This window comes from Myotis nattereri (assembly GCF_964212035.1).
Source record: "Myotis nattereri genome assembly, chromosome: 18".
In the NCBI taxonomy this organism is placed as follows: Eukaryota; Metazoa; Chordata; class Mammalia; order Chiroptera; family Vespertilionidae; genus Myotis; species Myotis nattereri.
In genome coordinates, this window is record NC_138093.1 from 42,844,980 (window position 1) to 42,871,584 (window position 26,605).

Below are 26,605 nucleotides of genomic sequence, written 5' to 3' on the forward strand. Positions count from 1 at the left end.
CACCAGAGGAAGCAGCTTTTATTGATGAGTTATCTCCAGAAACCAAAGGTCCACGGACCCACTTTCCGCCACCCGCTGTCCCTCCAGGACCTCACATCGCCCCACCTGGGGAGGGGATATAAGTGACCTTTGGGTTTTCAAAGCCCCAGGCTTTCCCCTCCCTGCGTAGCCTTACACATTCGTAGCAATACTGTTTGTTGGTTTTTTTTCCAGCAATGCCTGCTGCAGCTACCTGATAACAGTTGTGGGTGAAAGAGTGTGAGGGAAGCATTAGATGAGTAAGGGACACGCAGGAAAAAGGAACGTAGCCTCTCAAAGGTCCCCTGTCCAGCCTCAGTGGCTTGATCCTTCAGATGATTTCTCTTTATGCTGAATAACGCCTTTCTGAATCAGATCGGGGATTTCCACTGCCAGCCATGGACCCAGCTGTAATACAAGGGAGACCTGTAAGGTTACTACCATCAAGGCAATGCATCTTGTTCTATCAGAAGCTCCTTCCTAGAGAGATACTAGGGGAGCACACCCAAGGGAAAACACTGTTATTCCTTGTTTATTCTCAGTTCTCTTTTTTATATTGATTTTTGAGAGGGGGGGGGGGGACGGGAGAGGGAGAAGCAAATAACCCAAACTTACCCCCAAAGCCATAAGATGAGCTAGTCCAAACTTGGGCACGTTCCTGGCCCACAAAGGCTTAAAGTGATCAGTCAGACATATTTTGCCACCCCTATGAGAGGGATAAGCGGGAAGAAGGTGTTGACATGCAAGGTTACCATGAAACACAGCAGCCTCTTGGAAGCACAAGGCTATTAGTGATCCAAACTGAGAACAAGGTCAGCTAAGTGCAGTGCCCAGGCTTGGCAGCGGGAGGCCTAGAGCCCCTGTAGGCCAGCAGGCCTCTGGGAAAATGCCTGCCTCCCCAAGTTCTTCCCTAAGCCCGTTTTGACCCTTCCCATCTCCTAGTCAGTCCTACCTGTACATCTTGGCTGTTTTTCCATCCAGCTCAGGGACTGCAATTTCTGGAGCAGTAGTAGGATATGTGATAGGAATCTGGAGGAATTATAAAACCTTAATAAAAGAGAATCAGGATATAAAGGAACTAATGGAACCTGACATACATTTCTCAGTTGAACTGAAATGTTTGGCAAACTCCCCAAGCAGCATGTGCAAACCAGAATTCTGGACTTAGAGATTAGTAACTAATCTACACTTGCTTCAAATCTCAGTTTTTGCCTCCCATTGGAAAATTTCTTTGGTCTTTTCAAGAAATGTTAGCTTGTTAACCTCCATATTTCCCACACCATCATACTCACGTCAAACTCGATGTCAAACTCATATTTGAGGAGATCATGGATGTACCAGCATTTTCCAAACCACCTATAACGAAGACCAAACCTCAGTCTAATTTGACCATTCTTCTCATTCTCAAGTGACATCTTTTTTTAAAAAAATATATTTTATTGATTTTTTACAGAGAGGAAGGGAGAGGGATAGAGAGTTAGAAACATCTATGAGAGAGAAACACCGATCAGCTGCCTCCTGCACATCCCCCACTGGGGATGTGCCTGCAACCAAGGTACATGCCCTTGACCGGAATTGAACCTGGGACCCTTCAGTCTGCAGGCCGACGCTCTGTCCACTGAGCCAAACCGGTTAGGGCTCAAGTGACATCTTCTTGGCTTAGGTGACTGGCCTGGGAGACTCATGGGATAGGAATTGGGAAACTCTGGAGCTGTGGGAGTGGACACAGCCAATACGGAGCAGGGATGGCCTGGCAGTGAGGTTTGAGATAGAAAAATGCTAAAACCACGTACGATTCCCACCCCGATACCCCCCAGGAGGGTCTGCCTACCGAGTCCCTTCCTTGTTGGACTCCAGTCGGAACCAATCAGTGTCTGCATTCTTGTTGTTCTCCACATACTAAAAGCAAAGAATTAGGTCTTTGAGGGGGAAGTTGAGGCCAAGGGCAGTCCCCCTTCCCTCAAAAGAAAATTATGTGACTACTTTCTTTTTTAGTACATTTGCCCAATTTTCCTGACATAAGCAAAGATAAAGACAAAGTCACACTGGTAAGCAGGGACTAGCCATTGCCCAGAGCAGAGAGTGCTTGGGCTCCGCTCACTTTAGCACTAAAGACTTGATGACACCAGCTGGGTTCTCTTCACTTCTGACACTTTCTGCCCTAAGTTCACAACTCGTTTAATGGGGTGCTCCCTTCCTAGGGGACATGACATGGTCCTGGTTTTGATTAGCTCCCACATGCTGATGGACTTCCAAATCTTTATCTTTAATCCAGATGTTTTCTCCAGCTTCAGACTCCAGTATCCAACTATATATTTCTACCTTTGTTTCACAGGTACCTCAAGCTCAGCTTTTGCTTTTGTTCCTTCTGACCTGTCCCCCACTGCATCAATCTCAGGCAGTAGCATCAGCATTCACTGTCATTTAGGCTCGAAACCTGGAATTGTCCTTTAAAATTTTTTTTTAAAATTGATTTCAGAGAGGAAGGGAGAAGGAGATAGAAACATCAATGATGAGAAAGAATCATCAATAGGCTGCCTCCTGCACGCCCCCACTGGGGATCAAGCCTGAAACCTGGGCCTGTGCCTGACCAGGAATGGAACCATGACCTCCTGGTTCAAAGGTCCATGCTCAACCACTGAGCTGCTCCCGCCGAGCTGGAATAATTCTTGATTCTCCCTCTCCTTTACTCTAGCCCAGCATCAATGTCCTGCTGATTTTACCTTCTGAATAGTCTTCAAATCTACCTCTCCTCTCTATTCTCACTATAACTAACTGTAGAGTTTAGACTTTAGAGCATCAACTTTCTTTTGCCTGGATTAATCACAGACTCCTAACTTGTCTCCTACCTTCAATCTTATCCCTGTCAATTCCATTTTCCTCTCTATTGCCACGGTGATTGATCTAAGCTCAAATCTGACCAGAATATTCCTTGGTGAAAATCCTTTAAAGGAATCCCAATGCCTCCAAGATAAAATCCGAGTGCTCAGACCTCTCCCTCGAGTCTTGCCCACCACTCCTTGCTACGCATTTGGTGCTGCAGCAACTCTGAACTAGGTGTCTCTTCATACACATCCCAGCGTTTCTGGCGTCGGTGCCTTTCGCCGTGAACGTCCTCCTCCCACCTCAAGCACCGCCTCCTCCAGGGAGCCCGCCCTGACCAGCCCCACCCGGATTAGCTACCTTGTCGGCTTCAGCACATTATAGCAGTTCCTCGGCCTCCCTCTCCCTTTCCCCACTTAACGAGTCTTAGTAGCCCGGCCCGCCGCCTCCGGCCTCGGAGCCCCTTCCTGGGTGCGGGGTGCACAACAGGTTTGCGGTGAAGAGAGGCACGCGGCAGGACAGACCCCGGCCGCCCCAGCTCTCCTCTTAGAGACGAGGGGGGGGCCGCACAGGGTCCCGCCATGCTGCCACTGCCCCCTCTTTGACTTTTCGGCCCGAACGTGCGCGCTTCCTCCCGGAGTGAAGAGGGGTCGAGGGGTCGGTGGGGACAGCCCGCTCCTCGCCCCCAGGAGGGCAAGCCCGGAGCCGGAGCGACACGTCACCTTCCGAGGCGCACCCCACAGGAAGTCGGCCCGACCCTGGCTCGCGGCGCGGCTCCCCTGCCGGCGCCCCCGCCCCCGCCTAGGCCCCACACCCCGCACTTGTCGTGTCTATGAATTTGGGGGTTCGCCTTTAAGACCGGAAATGGCTTCCGCACGGAGCCTATTCCTGAGCACACAGGATGACCCACAGCGCTCTGCGCCCGCAGCAGCACAACCCACCCGGATAAGAGACTGATACTCCTCCTTGAGGCGCTGCACCCACAGCTCCCGATCGCGAGGTCCGGCGTTAGTCTTCAGCACTGGGATCTCAGACACGACACGCCGGGTGGCCTCGTCCGCCATCTTGAACGAGGGCACAAGAGAAACGCGGAAGTGGTTTGACGTGTCGTTTACTGTCAGGGCGCCGCCATCTTTACTACGGGAAGATGGGCAGTCGGGCGGCCTCAACGCTTCCTGGAATGCGATCTTGTTTCTAGCAGCTGGAGGGTGCTAAGGGAAGAACAGATGCAAACCGATTGTTCTGCACTGAATATGGAGCCAATCAGTTAACACACACACCCACCGACCCAGCGGACGGCGCAAAGCCTGACTTCCGCTCATGCGCAGAGCAGTAGCCGCAGGAACTCCGCCGCCTCCCGAGCCTGGAGCGCGGCGGGAAGTCAGGCCGCTCCGGGCTGTTCCGGGCGCTTTCTCCCCGACATTCCCGCGGCGCGCGTTTTCGCTTCCTTAGCTTCCAAGTAATCGGCCTGAGGCCGCAGGGCCAAAGCGGTCATCCAAGAGGAGGGTACTGGACTCCGGTCATCATTGCAAACCTGAGACTCAAAGCGTGGTGTGTGGTCTCTGCCCGAAGAATTAACACAGCGGGGCTAGGGAATTATTAGTAAGTGCTGAGGAGTTGAGAGGTCACAGGAAGATGTGTTCAGTCTAGCATAGACATTTTTCTTTGCGGGGGGGAGGTCTGGAATTGTCCCATCTAGGAAATAATCATGTCTCTATCTCTAGTGCGTGGCACACAGTAGGTACCTAGTTATCCTTTTGCAGAATTTTGAATCTTCCAGTTGGTTTTTAAACCTAAACTCTTAATTTTGGCTTTAATTTACTGTTTACTCCGTTAATTGTTCCAGCTTGTAGCAATAATTTGGGATCAGATTATTATTTTTTTAAAATATATTTTATTGATTTTTTACAGAGAGGAAGGGAGAGAGATAGAGAGTCAGAAACATCGATGAGAGAGAAACATCGATCAGCTGCCTCCTGCACATCTCCCACAGGGGATGTGCCCGCAACCCAGGCACATGCCCCTGACCGGAATCGAACCCGGGACCCTTCAGTCCGCAGGCCAACGCTCTATCCACTGAGCCAAACCGGTTTCGGCTACATATTAATTTCTAATGGCTGAAAACTCCAGTACAATGTTGAATAAAGACTGAGAACAGACATCCTTGTCTTGTTCTCATTTTAGGGGGGAAACATTGTCTTTCTTCATTATGTATAAGTTCCTAAGTTCCAAGGGCTCTTCCTCTGTTTCTGTAACTTGTTTCCTGAGCCAGAGTCACTTCTTCCACCTCTGTAACTTTCTAAATAAACTCTCTCCTTTATAAAAAGGTGTGTGTGTGTGTATTGATTTCAGAGAGGAAAGGAGAGGGAGAAAAGAGAAACATCAGTTATGAGAATCATTGATCAGCTGCCTCCTGCACGCCTATACTGGGAATCAAGCCTGCAGACAACCTGGGCATGTGTCCTGACTGGGAATCAAACCATGATCTCCTGCTCATAGGTCAACACTCAACCACTGGGCCATGCATGTTGGGCTAAACTTTCCTTATAATTTTTTATTTTTAAAATATATATATATATATTTTTTATTTGATTTGATTTTTTAAATATAGGAAATAAAACTATTACCAGATTGTAGATACAGAATAATTAGCCATTCACATGCAATAAACATTAATATTTCAAGAAAAATGATTTTAAGTATAATAATGTTACATGCAATAAACATTAATATTTCAAGAAAATGCCGAAACCGGTTTGGCTCAGTGGATAGAGCGTCGGCCTGCGGACTGAAAGGTCCCAGGTTTGATTCTGGTCAAGGGCATGTACCTGGGTTGTGGGCACAACCCCAGTAGATGTGCAGGAGGCAGCTGATCGATGTTTCTCTCTCATTGATGTTTCTAACTCTCTATCTCTCTCCCTTCCTCTCTGTAAAAAATCAATAAAATATACTTAAAAAAATATTTCAAGAAAAAAAGATTTTTAGCCAAAACCGGTTTGGCTCAGTGGATAGAGCGTCGGCCTGCGGACTGAAAGGTCCCAGGTTCGATTCCGGTCAAGGGCATGTACCTGGGTTGCGGGCACATTCCCAGTGGGGGATGTGCAGGAGGCAGCTGATCCATGTTTCTCTCTCATCGATGTTTCTAACTCTCTATCTCTCTCCCTTCCTCTCTGTAAAAAATCAATAAAATATATTTAAAAAAAAAAAAGATTTTTAATATTACCAAAACTGTACTAACATAGTATAATATCACAAAAGTTGTAGGAAATATTAAAAATCTGTAAATAATAGGATTACTTCAATTATATTCTAACGTATTTTTTCCTCTGGCTCTGTTTTTATATTGAGTTTATGTTAGGTATTCATTATATTCCACAAATGAGTGAGATCAAGTGATATTTATCTTTCTCCAGCTGGCTTATTTCACTTAGCATAATGCTCTCCAGATCCATCCATGCTGTTGCAAATGATAAAAGTTCCTTTTTTTTTTACAGCAGCATAGTATTCCACTGTGTAGATGTATCAAAGTTTTTTAATCCATTCATCTGCTGATGAACACTTAGGTTATTTCCAAATCTTAGCTATTGTACATTGTGCTGCTATGAACATAGGGATGCATATATACTTTCTGATTGGTGTTTCTGATTTCTTTGTATATTCCCAGAAGTGGGGTTACTGGGTTAAATAGGAGTTCCATTTTTAATTTTTTTGGAAAACGCCATACTGTTTTCCAGAGTGGTTGCATCAGTCTGCATTCCTACCAGCAGTGCAAGGGGGTTCCTTTTTCTCCACATCCTCGCCAGCACTTGTTGATTTGTTGATGGTAGTCATTCTGACAGGTGTGAGATGGTGCCTCATAGTCATTCTGATTTGTATCTCTCAGATGATTAGTGACTTTGAGCATGTTTTCATGTGTCTCTCAGCCTTCTGTATCTCCTCTTTTGAAAAGTGTCTATTTAGGGCCTTTGCCCATTTTTTGATTGGATTGTTTATCTTCCTTTTGTTAAGTTATGTAAGTTCCCTGTAAAGTTTGGAAATTAAACCCTTATCGGAGATAACATTGGCAAATATGTTCTCCCATGCAGTGGGCTTTCTTATTGTTTTGTTGATGGTTTCTTTTGCTGTGCAGAAGCCTTTTATTTTGATGTAGTCCCATGTGTTTGTTTTCTCCTTAGTAGCTGTACCAGTGGAAATATTTCTATGACATATGTCTGATATTTTGCTGCCTATGGATTTTTCTAAGATTTTTATGGTTTCCAATCTTATGTTTAAGTCCTTTATCCATTTCGAGTTTATTTTTGTGTATGGTGTAAGTTGGTGGTCTAGTTTCATTTTTTTCAATTTTCCCAACACTATTGAAAAGACTGTCTTGACTCCATTGTATGCTCTTGCCTCCTTTGTCAAATATTAATTGAGCATAATGGCTTGGGTCGATTTCTGGGTTCTCTGTTCTGTTCCATTGATCTATATATCTGTTCTTGTGCCAGTACCAGGCAGTTTTGAAAACAGTGGCTTTGTAATATAGCTTGATATCTGGTATTGTGATCCCTCCAACATTGTCCTTCTTTCTCAGGATTGCTGCAGCTATTCAGGGTTGGGTTTTTTTTTTTATTGCAGATGAATTTTTGGAGTTTGTTCTAGATAGGTGAAATATTCCATTGGTATCTTAATGGGGATTACATTGAATCTATAGATTGCTTTGTGAAGTATAGACATTTTAATGATGTTGATTCTGCCAATCCATGACCACGGTATATTCTTCCATTTGTTTATGTCTTCCTCTATCTCAGAGGTTCTCAACCTTCTGGCCCTTTAAATACAGTTCCTCATGTTGTGACCCAACCATAAAATTATTTTCTTTCTTTTTTTTTTAATCTTTATTGTTCAGATTATTACATTTGTTCCTCTTCCCCCCCCCCCCCCCACAACTCCCCTCCTCCCAGTTCCCACCCCACCCTCCGGCCTCACTCCCCACCCACTGTCCTCATCCATAGGTGCACGATTTTTGTCTAGTCTCTTCCCGCATCTCCCATACCCCTTTCCCCCCCAAGAATAGTCAGTCCATTCCCTTTCTATGTCCCTGATTCTATTATATTCACCAGTTCATTCTGTACATCAGATTATTTATTCACTTGATTCTTAGATTCACTTGTTGATAGATGCATATTTGTTGTTCATAATTTGTATCTTTACCTTTTTCTTCTTCTTCCTCTTCTTAAAGGATACCTTTCAGCATTTCATATAATACTGGTTTGGTGGTGATGAACTCCTTTAGCTTTTCCTTATCTGTGAAGCTCTTTATCTGACCTTCAATTCTGAATGATAGCTTTGCTGGATAAAGTAATCTTGGTTGTAGGTTCTTGGCATTCATCACTTTGAATATTTCTTGCCACTCCCTTCTGGCCTGCAAAGTTTCTGTTGAGAAATCCGCTGACAGTCGTATGGGTACTCCCTTGTAGGTAACTGAGTTTCTTTCTCTTGCTGCTTTTAAGATTCTCTCTTGTCTTTTGCTCTTGGCATTTTAATGATGATGTGTCTTGGTGTGATACTTTGGATTCCTTTTGTTTGGGGTTCTCTGTGCTTCCTGGACCTGTAAGTCTATTTCTTTCACCAGGTAGGGGAAGTTTTCTGTCATTATTTCTTCAAATAGGTTTTCAATATCTTGCTCTCCCTCATCTTCTGGCACCCCTATAATTCTGATGTTGGTACGCTTGAAGCTGTCCCAGAGGCTCCTTACACTATCTTCATATTTTCGGATTCTTTTTTCATTTTGCTTTTCCGGTTGGGTGTTTTTTGCTTCTTCACTTTTCAAATCTTTGACTTGATTCTTGCACTCCTCTGGTCTGTTGTTGGGTGTCTGTATAATATTCTTTATTTCAGTCAGTGTATGCTTAATTTCTAGTTGGTTCTTTATCACAACATGGAGGGTCTCATTAGATTTCTTGTAGATCTCATTAAGTTTATCGGCAGTTTCTAGAAAATTCTTGAAAAACCTTAAAAGTGCGGTTTTGAGCTCTATATCCTCCATTTTTGTCATGGTCCTTTGTCTCCGCATTTTTTATGCTTTCTTGGTGCACCCCCTTGTGGCCTTTGTGCACATTCTTGTTGTAGTTAAGCCTTGACTGTTGTCGGTAATACTGGGGGTGATTTGACCTCCAGGCCAACTGGCTGTGAGAATCAGCTGTGTCTGCAGTGGGAGAACTTCTGTGCTGGATCACTAGGGCGGTGCTAATCTAGCCTTTGCCTAAGGCTATCCCACAAATGCCTCTGTGCAGGGCTTGGGCGGGGCGGGTCCTGAGGGATCTACATGGCGGGGGGGAGTGAGCAGTTATGGCTGCTCTCAGTCCTGTCCCCAGGGGCTCTGCCTCTCAGAGTCCCAGCAACCGCTGCAAACCTCGGAGAGAAAGTGCCTTCGAGTTCTGACCGAAGCCAGACAGTCCCGTTTGAGTCTGGGTCCCTGGAGACTCGCCCGGATCTGGAGCTCAGAGTTTGAGACTCCCTCCTGATTGAAACAGACAACCGCGCCCTCCGCTGCCAGCCCGCTCCGCATGCACCTCCGCACCTTAGTATTTCACTTCAGCACTGCACCTCCTCTGAGTCTCGGTATGCTATTCTCTTTCCTCCTAGTTGTAGAACTTCCACTCAGCCAGCCTTCCTGTGGTTCTGGATGATGTCCGTTCCATCTTTTAGTTGTATTTTTGAAGTGGTTGTTTGAGGCAGCAAACTCCGGCGTTAACCTATGCCACCATCTTGGTTTCTCCTCCTATAAAATTATTTTCGTTGCTACTTCATAACTGTAATGTTGCTACTGTTATGAATCGTAATATAAATATCTGATATGCAGGATGGTCTTAGACGAACCCTGTGAAAGGGTCGTTCGACTGCCAAAGGGGTCGTGACCCACAGGTTGAGGACCACTGCTCTATCTCTTTTTTCAATGTCCTATAGTTTTCCGAATACAAGTATTTTACCTCCTAAATTTATTTCTAGGTATCTTAATTTTTTTGTTGCAATGGTAAATGGGATTTTTTTTTTTTAGTTTCTCTTTCTGTAAGTTCATTATTGGTGTATAAAAGAACCATAGATTTCTGAGTGTTAACTTTGTATCTTGCTACATTGCCAAATTCATTTATTAAGTCTAGTAATTTTCTGATGGAGTCTTTGGTGGTGTTTTTTATGTACAATATCATGTCATCTGCGGATACTGACAGTTTTACTTCTTCTTTTCCAATTTGGATGCCTTTTATTTCTTCTTTTTGTCTGATTGCTATGGCTAGCCCTTCCAGTACTATGTTCAACAGAAGTGGTGAAAGTGGGCATCCCTGTCTTGTTCCTGTTCTTAGGGGAAATGGTTTTAGTTTTTGCCTATTGAGTATGATGTTGGCTGTAGGTCTGTCATATATGGCCTTTATCATGTTGAGATATGCCCCCTCCATTCTCACTTTGCTGAGTTTTTGTGTGTGATTTTTTTAATCAAAAATGGGTGTTGGATTTTGTTGAATGCTTTTTCTGCATCTATTGATATGACCATGTGATTTTTGTTTTTCGGTTTGTTTATGTGATATATCATGGTTATTGATTTGCAAATATTGTACCAGACTTGCATCCCTGGAATAAATCGCACTTGATCATGGTGTATGATCTTTTTAATATATTACTGGATGCAATTTGCTAATATTTTGTTGAGGATATTAGCATCTAGGTATTTTCATCAGGGATAGGGGCCTGTCTTTTTTTTATTTTTTGGTAGTATCTTTATCTGGTTTTGGAATAAGGATAATGCTGGCCTCATAAAAAGAGTTTGGAAGTGTTCCTTCTTCTTGGATTTTCTGAAATAGTTTGAGGAATGTAGGTGTTAGTTCTTCCTTAAGTGTTTGGTAAACTCCCCGTGAAGCCGTCCGGACCTGGGTTTTTGTTTGTTGAGTTTTTTGATTTCTGCTTCTATTTTCACCAGTTGTTATTGGCCAATTCAGGTTTTCTGATTCTTCCTAATTCAGTTTTGGGAGATTGTATTTTTCTAGGAATTTGTCTATTTCAACCACATTGTCCAGCTTGTTGGCATATAGTTGTTCATGGTATTTTCTTACAATCCTTTGTATTTCTGTGGTGTCAGTGGTTACTCTTCCACTTTCATTTCTGATTTTATTTATTTGGGCCCGCTCTCTTTGTTTCTTGATGAGTCTGGCTAATGGTTTATCAATTTTGTTTATCCTTTCAAAGAACCTGCTCTTGGTTTCATTGATTTTTTTTGTATTATTATTATTTTTTTTAGTCTATGTTATTTATTTCTGCTCCAATCTTTATTTCCTTCCTTCTACTTACTCTGGGCTTTTCTTGTTCTCTCTCTCTAGTTCTTTAAGTTGTAGGGTTAAATAATTTATTGCTGGTTTTTCTTGTTTTTTGAGGTATGTCTGTAGTGCTATGAACTTCCCTCTGAGGACTGCTTTTGCTGTGTTCCAAAGATTTGGGTTGTTGTGTGTTCATTTTCATTTGTTTCTAGGAAGTTTTTGATTTCTTTCTTGATCTCAGTGGTAACCCATTCACTGTTTAATAACATGCTATTTAGCCTCCATGTGTTTGAATGTTTTGGGGTGTTTTTACTGTAGTTGATTTCTAATTCATTCCACCTTATCTGAGGAGATGCTTGATATGATTTCAATCTTCTGGAACTTATAGAGACTTGTTTTGTGTCCTAACATGTGGTCTATCTTTGTGAATGGTCCAGGTGCACCTGAGAAGAATGTATATTCTGCAGCTTTGGGGTGAAATGTTCTATAAATGTCAATTAAATCCATCGGATCCAGTGTGTCCTTTAGAGTATCCGTTTCCCTGTTAATTTTTTGTCTGGAAGATCCATCCAGTGAAGTCAGCGGGGTGTTAAAGTCCCCTTCCATGACTGTATTGTTGTTGATCTCTCCCTTAAAGTCCTCTACAAGTTTTTGTATACATTTAGGTGCTCCCATATTGGGTGTGTATATGTTTGCCTTTGGTATTATGTAGTGACCTTTGTTGTCCTTGTGATGGCCTTCATTTTAAAGTCTATGTTGTCAGATATGAATATTGCTACTCCAGTTTTTTTTCTTTTCCATTTGCATGGAAAAATTTTTTCCATCCCTTCACTCTCATCCAGTGCGTGTCTTTTGTTTTGAGGTAGATCACTTGTCGACAGCATATAGTTGGGTCATGTTTTTGTATTCATTTAGCTACCCTACACCTCTTGATTGGAGCATTTAGTCCATTTACATTTAGGGTTGTTATTGATTGGTAGTTACTTATTGCCATTTTAATTCCGTATGCCTATTTTTCTCTATTTCTTCTTTTCATTATAGGAATCCCTTTAGCATTTCTTGCAATGCTGGCTTGGTGGTGATGTACTCCTTTGGCCTTTTTTTGTCCAGGAAGCTCTTTATTTCATCATCTATTTTGAATGACAGCCTTGCTGGATATAGTAATCTTGGTCTCAGATCCTTGCTTTCCAGTACCTTGAGTACTTCATGCCATTCCCTTCTGGCCTGTAGAGTTTCTGATAAGAAGTCAGGTGTCAGCCTTATGGAAACTCCTTTGTTGGTAACTGTGGGAAGCACAGGACTTGCTTGGAAAGTCTGTAAGGAGGAATTTCCAAAAGGTCGGAGGCCTCCAGGGGACCTTGCTAAAGGTTTTTGCAAACAAGTCTGAGCCCTCGGGTGTTTTACTAGAATCTTGTTTAGACTTTAGATTACCTTGCTTAAAGGACACTACAGATGCATATGTTTTCTCAAGGATACTTACCCTGCTGATAGTATCTAATAGTTAATTTTAGTTCCAGCTGTTGCTACAATAAAAGCCGAAGGAGGCAGGCGAACAGGGCTGTCTGGTTCCTTTATCCATGCAGTCCCTTAACCCAGTGGTTCTCAACCTTGGCTGCACATTAGAATCACCTGGGAATCTTTTTATTTATTTATTTATTTTTTACAGAGAGGCAGGGAGAGGGATAGAGTGTTAGAAACATCGATGGGAGAGAAACATCGATCAGCTGCCTCCTGCATACCTCCCACTGGGGATGTGCCCGCAACCAAGGTACATGCCCTTGACCGGAATTGAACCTGGAACCTTTTAGTCCCCAGGCCGACGCTGTATCCACTGAGCCAAACCGGTTAGGGTGGGAATCTTTTTAAAATCCTGATTTCTGGGCCTCATACTTCGAGGATGTTTCTTTGTTACTAATGTTGTGGCCCCACTCCATAACAAAGAAACAGAATTTCCAGAGGATGAGGCTCAGAAATCAGGATTTTAAAAAAAGATTCCTAGGTGATTCTAACGTGCAGCCAAGGTTTAGAACCACTGCCTTAACCCATGCTTTCACAGAAATGTTTGTCAGAGTAATCATTTATCCATCACTCAGGGTCTGCTGGTCAGCCTTGACAGGTAACAGGTTTTTTTTTCTCTTTCTGCCTTTAAGATTCTCTGTCTTTAATTTTTGGCCTTTTAATTATGATGTGATGTGTCTGGGCGTGGGCTTATTTGGGTTCTTCTTGCCTCTTGAACTTGTGTGACTTTTTTTTTTTTACCAGATTATGGAAGTTTTCTGCCATTATTTCTTCAAATACCTTCTCTATGCCTGTCTCCCTTTCTGCCTCTTCTGTCACACCTGCTATTCTAACATTGTTACGTTTCAAGTTGTCCCACAGCTCCCTTAAGCGGTCCTCCTGTTTTTTAATTGGTTTTCTGATTGATGTTTTCAACTCTGTTTTCTAATTCACTGATTTGATCCTCAGCTTCCCCTAATCTGCTGTGTATTCCTTCCAATGTGTTATTTGTGTTATGTCATTCTTTTTCTCAGACTGTTCTTTTCCATAGTTTCTACTAGAGGCTTGGTGCATGAAATTCGTGCACTTGGGGAGGAGGGGTCCCTCAGCCTGGCCTCTCACAGTCCAGGAGCCATCAGGGGACATCCGTAGTGCTGCAGTGGAGGTGGGATAGGCTCCCGCCACCACTGCGCACTTGCCAGAAGTGAGTCCCGCTTCTGCCTGAGTGGTGCTCCCCCTGTGGCAGCGCACTGACCACCAGGGGGCAGCTCCTGCATTAAGTGTCTCCCCCCTGGTGGTGAGTGAGTGTCACAGCAACCAGTCATTCTGCCATTTGGTTGATTTGCATATTAGCTATTTATTATATAGAATACTAGAGGCCCGGTGCACAAAAAATTGTGCACTCAGGGAGAAGGGGGGGGGGGTCCCTCAGCCTGGCCTGTTCCCTCTCGCAGTCTGGGACCCCTCGGGAGATAACGACCTGCTGGCTTAGGCCTGCTCCCGGGTGACAGAGGGCAGGCCCAATCCCTAGGTGCAGTCCCTGGTCGGGCTGAGAGCAGGGCCGATTGGGGAGTTGGGGCGCCGCCGCTGTCATGCACAGAGCAGGGCGGATTGAGAGGTTGCAATGCCACCCTCAGTCACGCTCAGGGTAGGGCTATTGGGGGGTTGGGGCACTGCCCTGTCACACTCAAGGCAGGGTCAATGGGGAGGTTGCGGTGCCACCCCGTCACGCACAGAGCAGGGTCAATCAGGTGGTTGGGGTGCTGCCCCCTGTCACTCACAGAGCAGGGCCCATCAGGGGGGTTGGGGCTCTGTACCCTGTCACACACAGAGCAGGGTTGATCAGGGGGTTGGGGAGCTCCCCCTGTCATACACAGAGCAGGGCCGATCAGGGGGTTGGGGAGCTCCCCCCTGTCACTCACAGAGTAGGGCCGATAGGGTAGTTGGGGCACTGCCCCCTGTCACACACAGAGCAGGGTGGATCAGGGGGTTGGGGTGCCGCACCCTGTCACACTCAGGGCAGGGCCGATGGGGAGGTTATGGCTCTACCCCATCACACACAGAGCAGGGCCCGTGGGGAGCGGTTGGGGTGTCGCCCTCTATCACCCACAGAGCAGGGCCGATCAGGCGGTTGGGGCACCACCACTGTCACACTCAGGGCAGGACCAATGGGGAGGTTATGGCTCTACCCTGTCACACACAGAGAAGGGCCCATGGGGGGGGGGGAGGGTTGGGGCGCCGCATCGTCACACACAGAGCATGGCCGATCACGGGGTTGGGGCACTGCAGCCTGTCACACACAGAGCCGCAGGGCAATCAGGGGGTTGGGGCGCTGTCCGTCACGCTGATCCCGGTGCCGGGAGGCCTCGCGGCTCTGCTGATCCCAGTGCTGGGAGGCATATTACCCTTTTACTATATAGGATTGAGGCCTGGTGAACGGGTCGGGGCCAACTGGTTTGCCCTGAAGGATGTCCTGGATCAGGGTGGGGGTCCCCACTGGGGTGCCTGGCCAGCCTGGATGAGGGGATGATGGCTGTTTGCAGCTGGTCACACACCCTTCAGGGTGGGGGTCCCCACTGGGGTGCCTGGCCAGTCTGGGTGAGGGGCTGAGGGCTGTTTTCAGGCTGGCGGGTGACTGAAGCTCCCAACTGCTCCTTTTTTTCTTTTTTTTTAAATTCTGGGCCACCTTTAGCTCTGAGGCTTGGCTCCAGCTCTTAGGCCTCTGCTGCTGAAAGCAGGTTTCTGGCCTTTGTTTACCTTCTGTATTTGAAACAATGTTGCGATCCTGCTGACTGAAGCCCCGCAACTAAAGCAGGTTTCTGGGATTTTGTTTAGCTTCTATATTTGTAACATAGTTGCTTAGAGTTGCAGCTCAGAGGCCGGCAGCGGCAGCGGCAGGCGGGGAACGTTGGAATCCTCTGTCACTGAAGCAAGCAGGCCTCATGTTAGTTTCAAGCTGCCTGGCTGCCGGCCGCCATCTTGGCTGGCAGTTAATTTGCATATCTCCCTGATTAGCCAATGGGAAGGGTAGCGGTCGTACGCTAATTACCATGTTTCTCTTTTATTAGATAGGATCTTTTTTCATGCTGTTGAGCATCTTTACCATCATTACTCTGAACTTTGTTTCAGATAAATTTCTAATCCCTGCTTCATTCTTTTCTTCTGGAGAATTCTCTAGTTCCTTCATTTGGCGGTTCTTTGTCTCCTCATTTGGGCTTTCTATTTGGGTTTGTGACTATGTATTAGGTAGATCCTCTACACCTCTCAGTTTCTAGTTCAGGACAGTGTCAAAGGCTGTTTCTAACTAAATAGATCAGGCATACTCAAAGCCTGCAGAGACTGCCTCTGCCTACAGACTGATAAAATGCCAACTTGACTTGCCCCCAGACAATTGTCCTCAGGTGTGGAGAGTTTTCATCAGGGTTGGGCAGTTAATTCTGTCTGGAGGCTAATTGCTATTTTTAATCTCTTAAGTGTCCTCAGGGTAAGGTGTTCTCCAATAGGGTGTGTTAACTATTCTCCTCCCAGGCAAGGCAGATGGGAAAGATGTCGGTGCGCTGTATGAGGGAATGATTCTGCCCAGGAAAGTTGGGGTGTCTGCCTTCTGAGCTCTATCCCTTGAATCCCCAGTACTGGCTACTGCTCTCACAGCTCCAGTCCACTTCACCCTCCCTCTGCCAGAGCACAAGGTGGGTAGCTCCACAGGGAATTTTGTGCATTGGCCTTTTAAGAGAGTGCCTGAATTTTCAGCTGTTACTCCCTGGCAGACAGCACCCTGCTGGATTTGATAGCCAGATGTTATGTTACCCTCTGGTTTTTGGTGCTCTCTGCTGGGGGGCCCAGGTTGGGGATTAGATCCCGGAGTTCTCAGTGGCAACCCCCTTAGCTGAGGTATCTCTCTGGGACTTTAGATTCTGTCTGTTGGAGCCTGGCCAGCCTTTTGTGCCTCTGCCCCTTCTACCAGTCTCTATGAGGTCTCCACTATCGGTCCTTGGGTGTCAGGGTTCTCTCCTGTGAGTTTTCCATTGATGATTCAGGACGTTTTTTCTGTATTTCAGTTGTAATACCGTTTGTTCCTGGGAGCATGTCTGTGCAGCATCCACTTACTCTGTCACCATTTTTAGTAACTTTCCTTATAATTTGAAAAAAGAAAATGACTATATATGTTCCCATATGTTTCAGTACATAGTTTTAATATCATTCAGTTCTAATTATTTTTTAAATCCATTGTGATTCCTCTGAAGGAGGGTCATTTAGAAATGTATTTCATAAATTCTAAATATAAAGACTTCTGAGTCACCTTTTCTTACTGATTTCTAGATTAACTGCAATGAGGGCAAGAAACACACTCTGTATAATTTCAGTCTTCTGAAATTTGTTGAAACTTGCTTTATAGTTCAATATGGCCAATTTAAAAAATGTTCCAAGTGTGCTTGAAAATAATTTCTAGTTCACGGTAGTTGAATATAGTGGAGTATATATGCTTGCTGAATCTAATTTGCTGCTCATGTTACTTAATTTTTTTATAACCTTACTGATTTTTTGGGAGGGGCGATCTATTGGTTCCGAGAGACGTATGCTCCGTCACAAAATAAATGTGTTAAACCTCCTGTTAAAATTATGAATTTGTCTATTTTTTCTTGTACTTCTGTTCTATGTAATTTGAGGTTATTACTAGTAGCCCATCGTGCGATATCGTGTGCAGTAGGACCCCCGCTGCTTCCGCGGGAGCCGGTGGGAACCTCAGTGCACCTCCAGGAGCCGTGCTGCTTCCACGGGAGCCGTGAGGCTTCTGCAGGAGGCGGAAGCCGCCCTCGCCCACAGGAGCTGGGAGGGAGCCGCACTGCTACCAACAGGAGGCAGGCCCACTGTCTCCCCTCCAGGCCTGCATCAGCCGCAGGCTGGCCCTCCTGTCTCTGTCCATGTCTGCTCCGGCTCTGGGGGCCTGCCTGAGCCAGAGCATGGCAGCTCACCGGCCCTGTCTCTGTCTCTGCTCTGGAGCCTCACCTGCGTGCCCAACCTCTTCCTGTCTGGTCATGACCCGTTATGGCGTCCCATCCTAACTTGCATTATACACACACACACACACACACACACACACACACACACACACACACTAGTGGGGCCTGGCACGAAATTTGTGCATATTAAAAGGGAATTAATTAGAAGAACGTAATTTGGACTCACTATCTAATATCAATACTACTAGAGGCCGGGTGCACAAAAATTTGTGCACTTGGGGGGGACGGGGGGTCCCTCAGCCTGGCCTGTGCCCTCTCGCAGTCTGGGACCCCTCGGGAGATAACGACCTGCTGGCTTAGGCCTGCTCACGGGTGGCAGAGAGCAGGCCCAATCCCTAGGTGCAGCCCCTGGTCGGGCTCAGAGCAGGGCCAATTGGGGAGTTGGGGTGCCGCTGCTGTCATGCACAGAGCAGGGAGATTGGGAGGTTGCGATGCCACCCTCAGTCATGCTCAGGGTAGGGCCGATTGGGGGGTTGGGGCACCGCCCCCTGTCACACTCAAGGCAGGGTCGATGGGGAGGTTGCGGTGCCACCCCGTCATGCACAGAGCAGGGCCAATCAGGGGGTTGGGGCGCTGCCCCTGTCACACACAGAGTAGGGGCGATAGGGGAGTTGGGGCACCGCCCCGTCACACAGAGCAGGGCCCATCAGGGGGTAGGGGCACCGCCCTCTATCATCCACAGAGCTGGGCCGATCAGGGGGTTGGGGCGCCACCACTCTCACACTCAGGGCAGGGGCGATGGGGAGGTTATGGCTCTACCCGTCACACACAGAGCAGGGTCCGTGGGGAGGGGGGGTTTGGGGAGCTCCCCCCTATGAGGCACAGAGCAGGGCTGCTCAGGGGGTTGGGGCGCCTTCCCGTCACGAACAGAGCAGGATGGATATGGAGGTTGTGGCCCCGCCCCCTGTCACACACAGAGCCGCAGGGCGATCAGGGGGTTTGGGCGCTGCCCCCTGTCATGCTGATCCCAGTGCCGGGAGGCATATTACCCTTTTACTATATAGGGTAGAGGCCTGGTGCATGGGTGGGGCTGGCTGGTTTGCCCTGGTGTCCTGGATCAGGGTGGGGGTCCCCACTGGGGTGCCTGGCCTGTCTGGGTGAGGGACTGAGGGCTGTTTTCAGGCTGGGAGTGACTGAAGTTCCCAACTGCTCCTTTTTTTCTTTTTTCTTTTTATTCTGGGCCAGCTTTAGCTTGAGGCTTGGCTCCCGCTCTTAGCGGCTGAAAGTAGGTTTTTGGCCTTTGCATACAATGTTGCGAATCTGCTGGCTGAAGTCCCGCGGTATCTGTTACAATGTTTGAAACTGCAGGCTCAGAGGCCTGCAGCCGCAGGTGGGGAATGTTGGTTACCTCCGTCACTGAAGGAAGCAAGCCTCATGTTAGTTTCAAGCTGCCTGGCTGCCGGCCGCCATCTTGGCTGACAGTTAATTTGCATATCTTGCTGATTAGCCAATGAAAAGGGTAGCGGTCGTACGCCAATTACCATGTTTCTCTTTTATTAGTGTAGATGTGAGCATGCGGCAGTCCGTGTTTCTGAAATTAAATGACATGAATTTTAGTTATTACTTTGCCAAATAAATGGATTTTACAGATATCATTTAAAAGAGCATTCAGCTTAATATAAAAAATTCTGGCTACCAAGTCAGGTCTGTTTTCAACTATTTTGCCAGCGCTGTAAATTGTTTCCAATATCTGCCCATTTTGGGGTTGCATGTCATGGTTATGAATAAATTGGGCTTGCCATACTTTGTTACAATTGCCATAGCATCCTGATATTGCTGCTGCATATTTCTGGGACTACCCTCAAAAGACAACGGAAGTAGTATCATTTTACCAATCGGCACACTGTCATTTTCAGATCTACATTTGAGATAATCCAACAAACGACTGTATTTTTCATCTCACAACTCAAATTGGTTTGCTTTGATGAAATTTATCAGATTGGCCTCCATTTTTTAATATTAATCCACGATAAACTGTTATTTTTCCTGCATTTAAAATAGGATTGAATGTGTCCCGCACAGAGAGACGAAATTCATAATATTGCATTTGTGTGACTCGTGTCCTTACATTTTGTCTAGTATTATTGTCGATTACATTGTTGTCTCTGAGTCTCAATGCAATATCTGTTCCCCAGCCTTTTTCACCATGTGGAAAAAGATTAGGATACGTCATTGCATCTAATGTAGGAAACAGGATACTGAATTGTTTCATTTTAGTGGCATTTGGATTATTGGGATCTGGTTTACAATGAATGAGCAAATCCCTTTCAAAAGGAGGTTCTCCATCTTTGTTTCTGAATATGAGAGCAACCTCGGTTACACGGGGAGAATTATATCTACCTGGGTCACTGTTACGATCGTATTTAATCGCCATTGTTACCTCTGTGGGAGCAATACCTTTTGCTGCTGTTTCAGATTGGGCTTCCTTTTCTACCTCATGTAGCATCTTGTACAATTCTGTTAATTCATTTATTTCATGCATGAGGTTGTTGATGTTGATCATGAGTCTTTCTGAGCAGCCCTGGTTTTCTGGCATTGCTAATCTTTTATTTGTCGCTTCGGCTGTATCCAAAATATAGAGTTGAGCAAACTTCTGAGAAACACCATCCAAAGAATGTAAAGTTCCAGTATGGTGATAGACTTGTCCATGGATTCTAAAACAGTATGGTCCATATCCTGATGGCGATGCAATATCTGCACCCATGGAAGCAAAAGCAAAAGAACTATTTATGGAATGAATATTTTCCATGAATTTTTTACTGTCAGAATCTTCGTTTGTCATTAACCTTTTTAAATACATTAATCTTTTAAAATATGTCGGGTAACCTGGAAAATGTATATCATTTGGACAGACTTTCCCTTTGCTACAACACCGAGTACATTTCCCATTGGATGGTTTTTCATCAGAGAAATTTAGTGATAGGCAAAATTCATACCTAAGTCATTCCACAACTATGTTAGAGAATTGCATCCTCATGTACTCCATTTTCGCTGAGAAGGCAGTTCCTACTAGTATTGGTAGTACTTGTTAATGACTGTTCTCTAGACATATTCTGTCGTCGCCACTGCTTTCTTTCAACTTCAAAGGCACGACTTTGGTCTTTAGACATTTTCTGTCGATGATGCCGGTGTTTTTTGGCACCAGGGTGACGTTTTTCCAGTAGCTGGTCTTCAGATACATTCTATCACAGGTGCCGCCTTCTTTCAAGATCAGACGCACGTTGCTCTTCAGACATTTTCTGTTGATAATGCCGGCATCTTTCGGCTGCAGAGCTACGTTGTATCAACAGTTGTTCTTTAGACATAGTCCCACCTCTCTCACGGTCTGAGATGCAGGTGAATGAGAGTCCTGGCTGTCAGGACGCTGAGAGCTGTCTGACCAAAGGCTGATTCTGAGGGGGTGGGACTTCCTCTTCCCTGCTGTCAGTTTCCACAGGTGTGATGAGGAAGCTGGGGTGACAGAGGGAGCCATGCCCTCCAAGCCGCCCTCTCTCTTGCTCTGCTCTATGTCCAGCAGCCTCCTACTCTTCCAAGTCCTCCAAACTTCCCGCTCTCCTGCTCTGCTCTCTGCCAGTAAAGGTCCCAGTAGCCTGTGGCTGCCGTCGCCTCCCCGGACGCTTGACACCTGCGTATGCAAATTAACCTGCCATCTTTGTCAGGTTTATTTGCATACTCACTCCTGATAGGCTGGTGAGCATAGTGGAGGAATGGTCAATTTACATGTTTCTCTTTTATTATATAGGATATGTAGATATGCATACAAATTTAACTCCATGGCAAATTGAACTTTTTAAAAATATATATATTTTATTGATTTTTTAGAGAGGTAGAACGAGGGATAGTTAGAAACATCAATGAGAAACATCGATCAGCTGCCTCCTGCACACCCCCCCCCCCTCCACTGGGGATGTGCCCGCAATCAAGGTACATGCCCTTGACTGGAATCAAACCTGGGACCCTTGAGTCCCCAGGCCGATGCTGTATCCACTGAGTCAAACCGGTTAGGGCAAATTGAACTTTTTGATATAAAATGCTCTTTATTTCTAGTAATGCTTTTCACCTTGGCGATATAATTTTCATTTGGCTTATGTTTGCATAATATATCTTTTTCCATTCTTTCACTTTCAATCTCTTTGTACCCTTACGTTTTAGGTAACTCTCAGTTTCTTTACTTAACTTTGACTGGTTATTAAAATTCTTAAGATTTTAACCCTTTGCGGTCCAATTTTATTTCTGGAATTCAGTCTGGCCCAAATTAATTGACGGGATTGAATGTTGAAGTTATCTGTCTCACTAGACCTCAGCTCGACGTTGGACCAGCTCCTAGCGCCTGGTCTGTTGAGTCAGCCTTCACGTTGGACCAAAAAGGGTTAAAAATATATTCATTTACTGTGCTAGCCAGTTTGGTTCAATGGATAGTGTTGGCCTGCGGACTGAAGGGTCCCAGCTTAAATTCTGATCAAGGGCACATCCCCAGGTTGGTGGCCTGGGCCTCCCTCTGCAGGGCGATCATGTGATTGATTGTGCCCCACAGAGGGAGGTCCCGCCCACCTGCAGCAGCCTGCTTGTTGGTGACCTTGGGCCTCCCTCTGTAGGGTGATCACGGGGTGATGGCCAGGCCCCCGACCAATCGCATCACACCCGCCTTTGCTGGCCTGGCGCCAGTGGGTGTCACAGTGTGGTCGTCTGGAAGGTCGTTCTGCTGTTCGGCCATTCGGTCGACTTATATAGTACGCTTTTATTACAATAGATCCTTGGGTTATGTCAGAGATCCGTTCCTACCGTGCGACATAACGCAATTTTCGCCGTAAGTCAGAACCCACCTACATAAACACCTATGTCACTCACATGGAGCACATACACAGCAGCAATGAAGTGAAACAGTCAAAAAATTTGAAAGATAACAATTCCTGACCTTTACTTGTAGTAAATAAATAATAAAAAACATAATGCACATATGCACATACGTTGAAATGATTGAACTTTTCTTTTTTTAAAAAATAAATAAATGGGAGATGGCGACGTCGCCATGAAATGATGTAGGAGTCCAAGAGAACCCAAGGACTACCCTGTTAGATATAAAAGCTCAGCGACTGTTACGGCGAAACAGCTGGAATCACCCGTCGCTATGACGCACACTGACCACCAGGGGGCAGATGCTCAATGCAGGAGCTGCCTCCTGCTGGTCATTGTGCTCCCATAGCGGGAACGCCACTCACCTAGAAGCTGGGCTCACGGCTGGGGAGCGCACTTACAGCGCACAAGCCTCTCCCACTTCTGGCAGGCGCAATCTGCAGCAAACGGACTGCAGTCCCTACACTGGGGTGGTGGGGGTGTAGCCACAATGACCACAGATCAACCGCTTGCAGCCTGTGGAACTCTCCCTTTGGATCCTGTGGCTACACCGCACCCCTTACCTATTGCACTCTGAGTCTCTGGATGTGGGCTCCAGAAAAACCCAGAGGCACTTCACGCACATACTGCCTGGGCTGGCCTCCATCTCGAGAGTGAGCGCTGATTAAGTCCAGCCCAATGACTGACACCCACACATGTCCCTGGTTGAGCCCTTCCCAACTTCCACCTACCACCCGTCCCCAGCTCCATCTCCTGGAAAGTCGGCGTCCTGGCACTGAATACCTGTTCCTGGGTCCCTGCAGAGCACTGGTCAGCTCCAGTGGGTAGAGGGGCAACCAGCAGGTGCTGGCCTGACCTGTTTGGTTCAGGCAGCCCCACACTTGGGCCAGGAGTTGCGTGGAAAAATCACCCCCTGTACCCTACAGGTACAATCTACTGTGAACAAATGCAGCGTGGAAGGTTCACGTGTGACCGGGACAACCTTGATACCAACGCCAGTTCCCTGGATCTCTCCCTTGGGCATCAGTGCCATGTTCCTTTGGATGCAGAACTGAACTACTAAGAACGCGCCTTACGCGGGACTGTGATCCGGCTTCTCCCTTCTTCCTTCCTACCACTTCCAAGCTGGACAGGTCCCCACCTCCGGAGAGAGTCCCGGGAACGGAGAACATCCCATTCTCCCAATCCTACGAGCAGGTCTTCCATGTGCGTCTGCAGCTGAGCCCATCGCACCGTTCCTGGGCCCAGTCAGCATCCAGGCTCCCACTTCCCTGCGGCTCCCCGGCGGCTCCCGCGGGCAGGCAGGTCCACCCAACCCCCACCCCCCGCGGGCACCCCATCACCGAGGATGCCCACGGCTGAGCCAGAACTTGCCGAGAGGCACGTCCCCATAAGCCTACAGGTACAATCTCCGGGGGTGGATGCAGCGAGCACTCGGTTGGAGTAACCGGGATGAGCCTGATATTGCCGCTGGGCTCCTGGAACTCTGCCTCAGGCATCGAGCTCAAATCTCATCCCTTACCGACTGCCCTGGAGCTACAGAGGAAGGCAGCAATATAAAAGTGGCCACAAGGTGGCGACTGACCTTTGGGGTAAAAGTCAGATGGGTCTGAGGAATGGCGGCGTGGGCAAGAGAGCACCCCCACCCCCCAAGATCCCCAACTTTGTATTGTTTACCTCAGAGCGTCTCTTATCCGGCGCCCAGCACAGCCCAAGGCGTCTACTGGGGCCTCCCGGCCAGCAAGGCGCGACCCTGGCCGTAGAAGGGCATTTGGAAATATTTTTCCGGGAAGCTGCGGGGCGGAGGACAGGCTCCCCACACGACTTCCTGGGGCTCACGGGACGGGAAGCTCCCAGGCGCGGATCCGTGCACCGGCCACTAGTCTATAATAGATTTTTCTAGATCCACTGTAAACCTATTTTTGCCCCACCCTGTGCCTTCCCAATCACTCAATTCACTTCTATCTGGTTTCTAACCCACCATGTCTCCGAACCAGATTTCTCCAAAATTACTAAATGACTTCCTTGTTGCAAAATCTGGTGACGTATTTTAGTGGCATCTTACCTGATGCTACGTTTGACCCTGTGACCAGCGTCCCTGCCCCTTCCCTCCCGGCCTCCTCCCGGCCTGTCCTGGCCCGTCCGCTGGCGGGCAGGTCTCCTCGCTCAGCCTCTCCTTCGCCTCCATGGCGCCAGCACCACCTTCAGTCACGCACCCACCCACCTTCCCGCTGGGCCCCGGCCCACATCGCCTGCCTAGTGTCCATCGGGAGCCCGCCGGCACCGAACACCCATTCTCTCCCCAGGCAGCGGCATATCACCCCCGACGCCCGAGTGGAACCGGGGCGTGTCTCGCCGCCTCCCTCTGCCGGGGCCATTCCCATCTCCTCCCCTAGCTCTCCCTTCTCCGGGACGAACAGCGGCCCCGGGCCCCCCGCGCTCGTGTCTAAAGGGCGGATGTCGCCGTCGGCGCCTCCGCTCGCCTCCTCACAGCCTCTCCGGTGTCCGAGGGTAAAACCCACTTTCCAGGCCTTTGCGATCGGGCCCCCGGGCCGCCCCCTTCCCAACGCGCCAGGCTCCGCGCGGGCGCCGTTCCTCGGGAGCCGGTGCTCAGGCGAGACCCGCTCCGACCACACCCGCCCGCGCGGGGAGCCGCCGGGGCAGCGGCCCAGGCCCCCACGTCCGGGTCAACCGGAAGCTCAGGGCAAAGGTCAACCCAGGTCGCGACCCTCTCCGCTCTGGACCAGCGCCCTCCGGTCCGCCCTTCCGCGTCCGGGCCGCCGGCCGGTCCTCAGCGGGTCTCTGAGCCGCCCCCGCGGCGCCCCCGCCGCGCGCCCTCCTCCCCGCGCCGCCCCGAGGCCCCGCGCAGGCCCCGCTGCCCCGCAGCAAGATGGCCGCCCGCCCGCGCCCCGCGCCGTGAAGCCGCGCCGCCCGCGGAGGCCGCGCCGGCTGCCCTCACCTGGCATGGCCACTCCGCGCGCGCCCAGCCGCGGGCCTGACGCCGCCGCCAGCCGGCCCGCCGCCGGCCAGGTTCCGGAGACGCCGCTCGGGACGCAGTCTCTCCCCGGCCCCGCCCGCCCGGCCCCTCCGCTCCCCTCCCCCGGTCCCACGCCCGCGGCGGCGGCAGGAGCCCGGATGCGGCGCCGGGAGACGGCGGGGGGAGCGGCGCGGATGGATCCAACATGGCGGCGCCGAGCCTGAGTCCGGGGTGAGGCGGCGGGGCGGCCGGGGCGGGGAGGGGGTCGAGCGGGCCGGCCGGCGGGCGGGCGGGCGGGGCCGCGAAAGGCCGGGGAAGGAAAGCGAGGGAGGCGGTGGCGACGCCCGGCCGGGCCGGGAGGGAGGGGGCGCCGCGGCCAGGTGGGGGAGGGGCGCGGCCGCGGGGCGCGGGGCAGGGGTCGGCAGGAGGGCGGGATTCCGGTGCGGGGCGCGGGGCCCGAGCCGTGAGACGGGGAAGCGAGGCTGGGGCTCGGGGCGGTCGGGGAGGGTGCGAGTGGCACCTGGAGGGGGCTCGGGCCGGATCTGGGTGACCAGGGGGCATGGAGGTTGGGGCGTGGGTGGCCTGTCGGGGCGCCGAGGTCATGGAGAAAGTTTGGGATGGAGGGGCGCGGGCTGGAGGCGGGGGCTGGGGCTCCCGCGCGGGGCGGCGGCGGAGCGGGGCAGCGCCAGTTGCGGGCAGTTGTGGGGGCCGGGCCCGAGCTCGGGCGGCGGGAGCCTGCAGGGCGCTCAGGTGGTTGCCCTGGAGTTGGCGGAGGTTCGGCCGGGCTCTGAGCTCCCCGGCTTCGCTCTGCTTCCCGGTTCTGACCGGAAGGCAGCGGGGCCCGGGGGCCCGGGGTCCCGGGAGCGGAGGTGGGGGGCGGGGCGGCCGGTGCGCGGAGGGAAGCCGGCTCTGGGCGCCTGAGAACGGGAGCAGGACCCGGGATGGCGTCTGGAAACCAGGCTCTTCAGGGACCGCCCTGGCTTCCAGACCTTCCTTTGCTGTTTGGGTGCGAGGAGGGAGGGTCCGTGTGACGGAGAGAGAACGCCCCTGGCGCGGGGCTGCGCGGGAGCGGGGCGGGAGGCCTGGTCGGTGAGGAAGCTTGATGCCAGCGCCTTCTTTGCGGTAGC

At 48.9% G+C, this 26,605-nt stretch overlaps 2 protein-coding genes across 3 annotated transcripts in view; one reads left to right on the plus strand and one right to left on the minus strand.

The window, feature by feature from the left end:
• Positions 1 to 25,544, minus strand: UFC1 (ubiquitin-fold modifier conjugating enzyme 1). Of its 2 annotated transcripts, XM_081112637.1 has the most exons (7): positions 25,461 to 25,544; positions 3,783 to 4,052; positions 1,850 to 1,917; positions 1,311 to 1,374; positions 971 to 1,047; positions 634 to 724; positions 1 to 426 (listed from the first exon to the last, which is right to left on the minus strand). In XM_081112637.1, the coding sequence occupies exons 2-7, from the start codon at positions 3,903 to 3,905 to the stop codon at positions 334 to 336; spliced, it is 516 nt and encodes a 171-aa protein (XP_080968763.1). In that variant the 5' UTR covers positions 3,906 to 4,052; positions 25,461 to 25,544; the 3' UTR covers positions 1 to 333. The 2 variants fall into 2 exon arrangements, with proteins under 2 accessions (XP_080968763.1, XP_080968762.1); XM_081112636.1 differs by lacking the exons at positions 3,783 to 4,052; positions 25,461 to 25,544 and adding an exon at positions 3,263 to 3,669.
• DEDD (death effector domain containing) overlaps positions 25,384 to 26,605 on the plus strand; it is a 14,701-nt gene continuing 13,479 nt past the window's right edge. Inside the window, exon 1 of the mRNA XM_081112625.1 lies at positions 25,384 to 25,709. The gene's annotated coding sequence lies outside the window, so the exon portion shown is untranslated. The remainder of the gene's footprint in view (positions 25,710 to 26,605) is intronic.

What these genes read in the sequence shown, in the direction of transcription:
- UFC1 (XM_081112636.1), bottom strand. Translation starts at nt 3,424, where the DNA reads ATGGCGGGACCCTGTGCGGCCCCCCCCTCGTCTCTAAGAGGAGAGCTG. An exon ending in AAAACAGCCAAGATGTACAG is followed by an intron (nt 725 to 970) that starts GTAGGACTGACT and finishes TCCCTCTCATAG; the next exon opens with GGGTGGCAAAATATGTCTGA. An exon ending in CTCATCTTATGGCTTTGGGG is followed by an intron (nt 427 to 633) that starts GTAAGTTTGGGT and finishes CTTGTATTACAG; the next exon opens with CTGGGTCCATGGCTGGCAGT.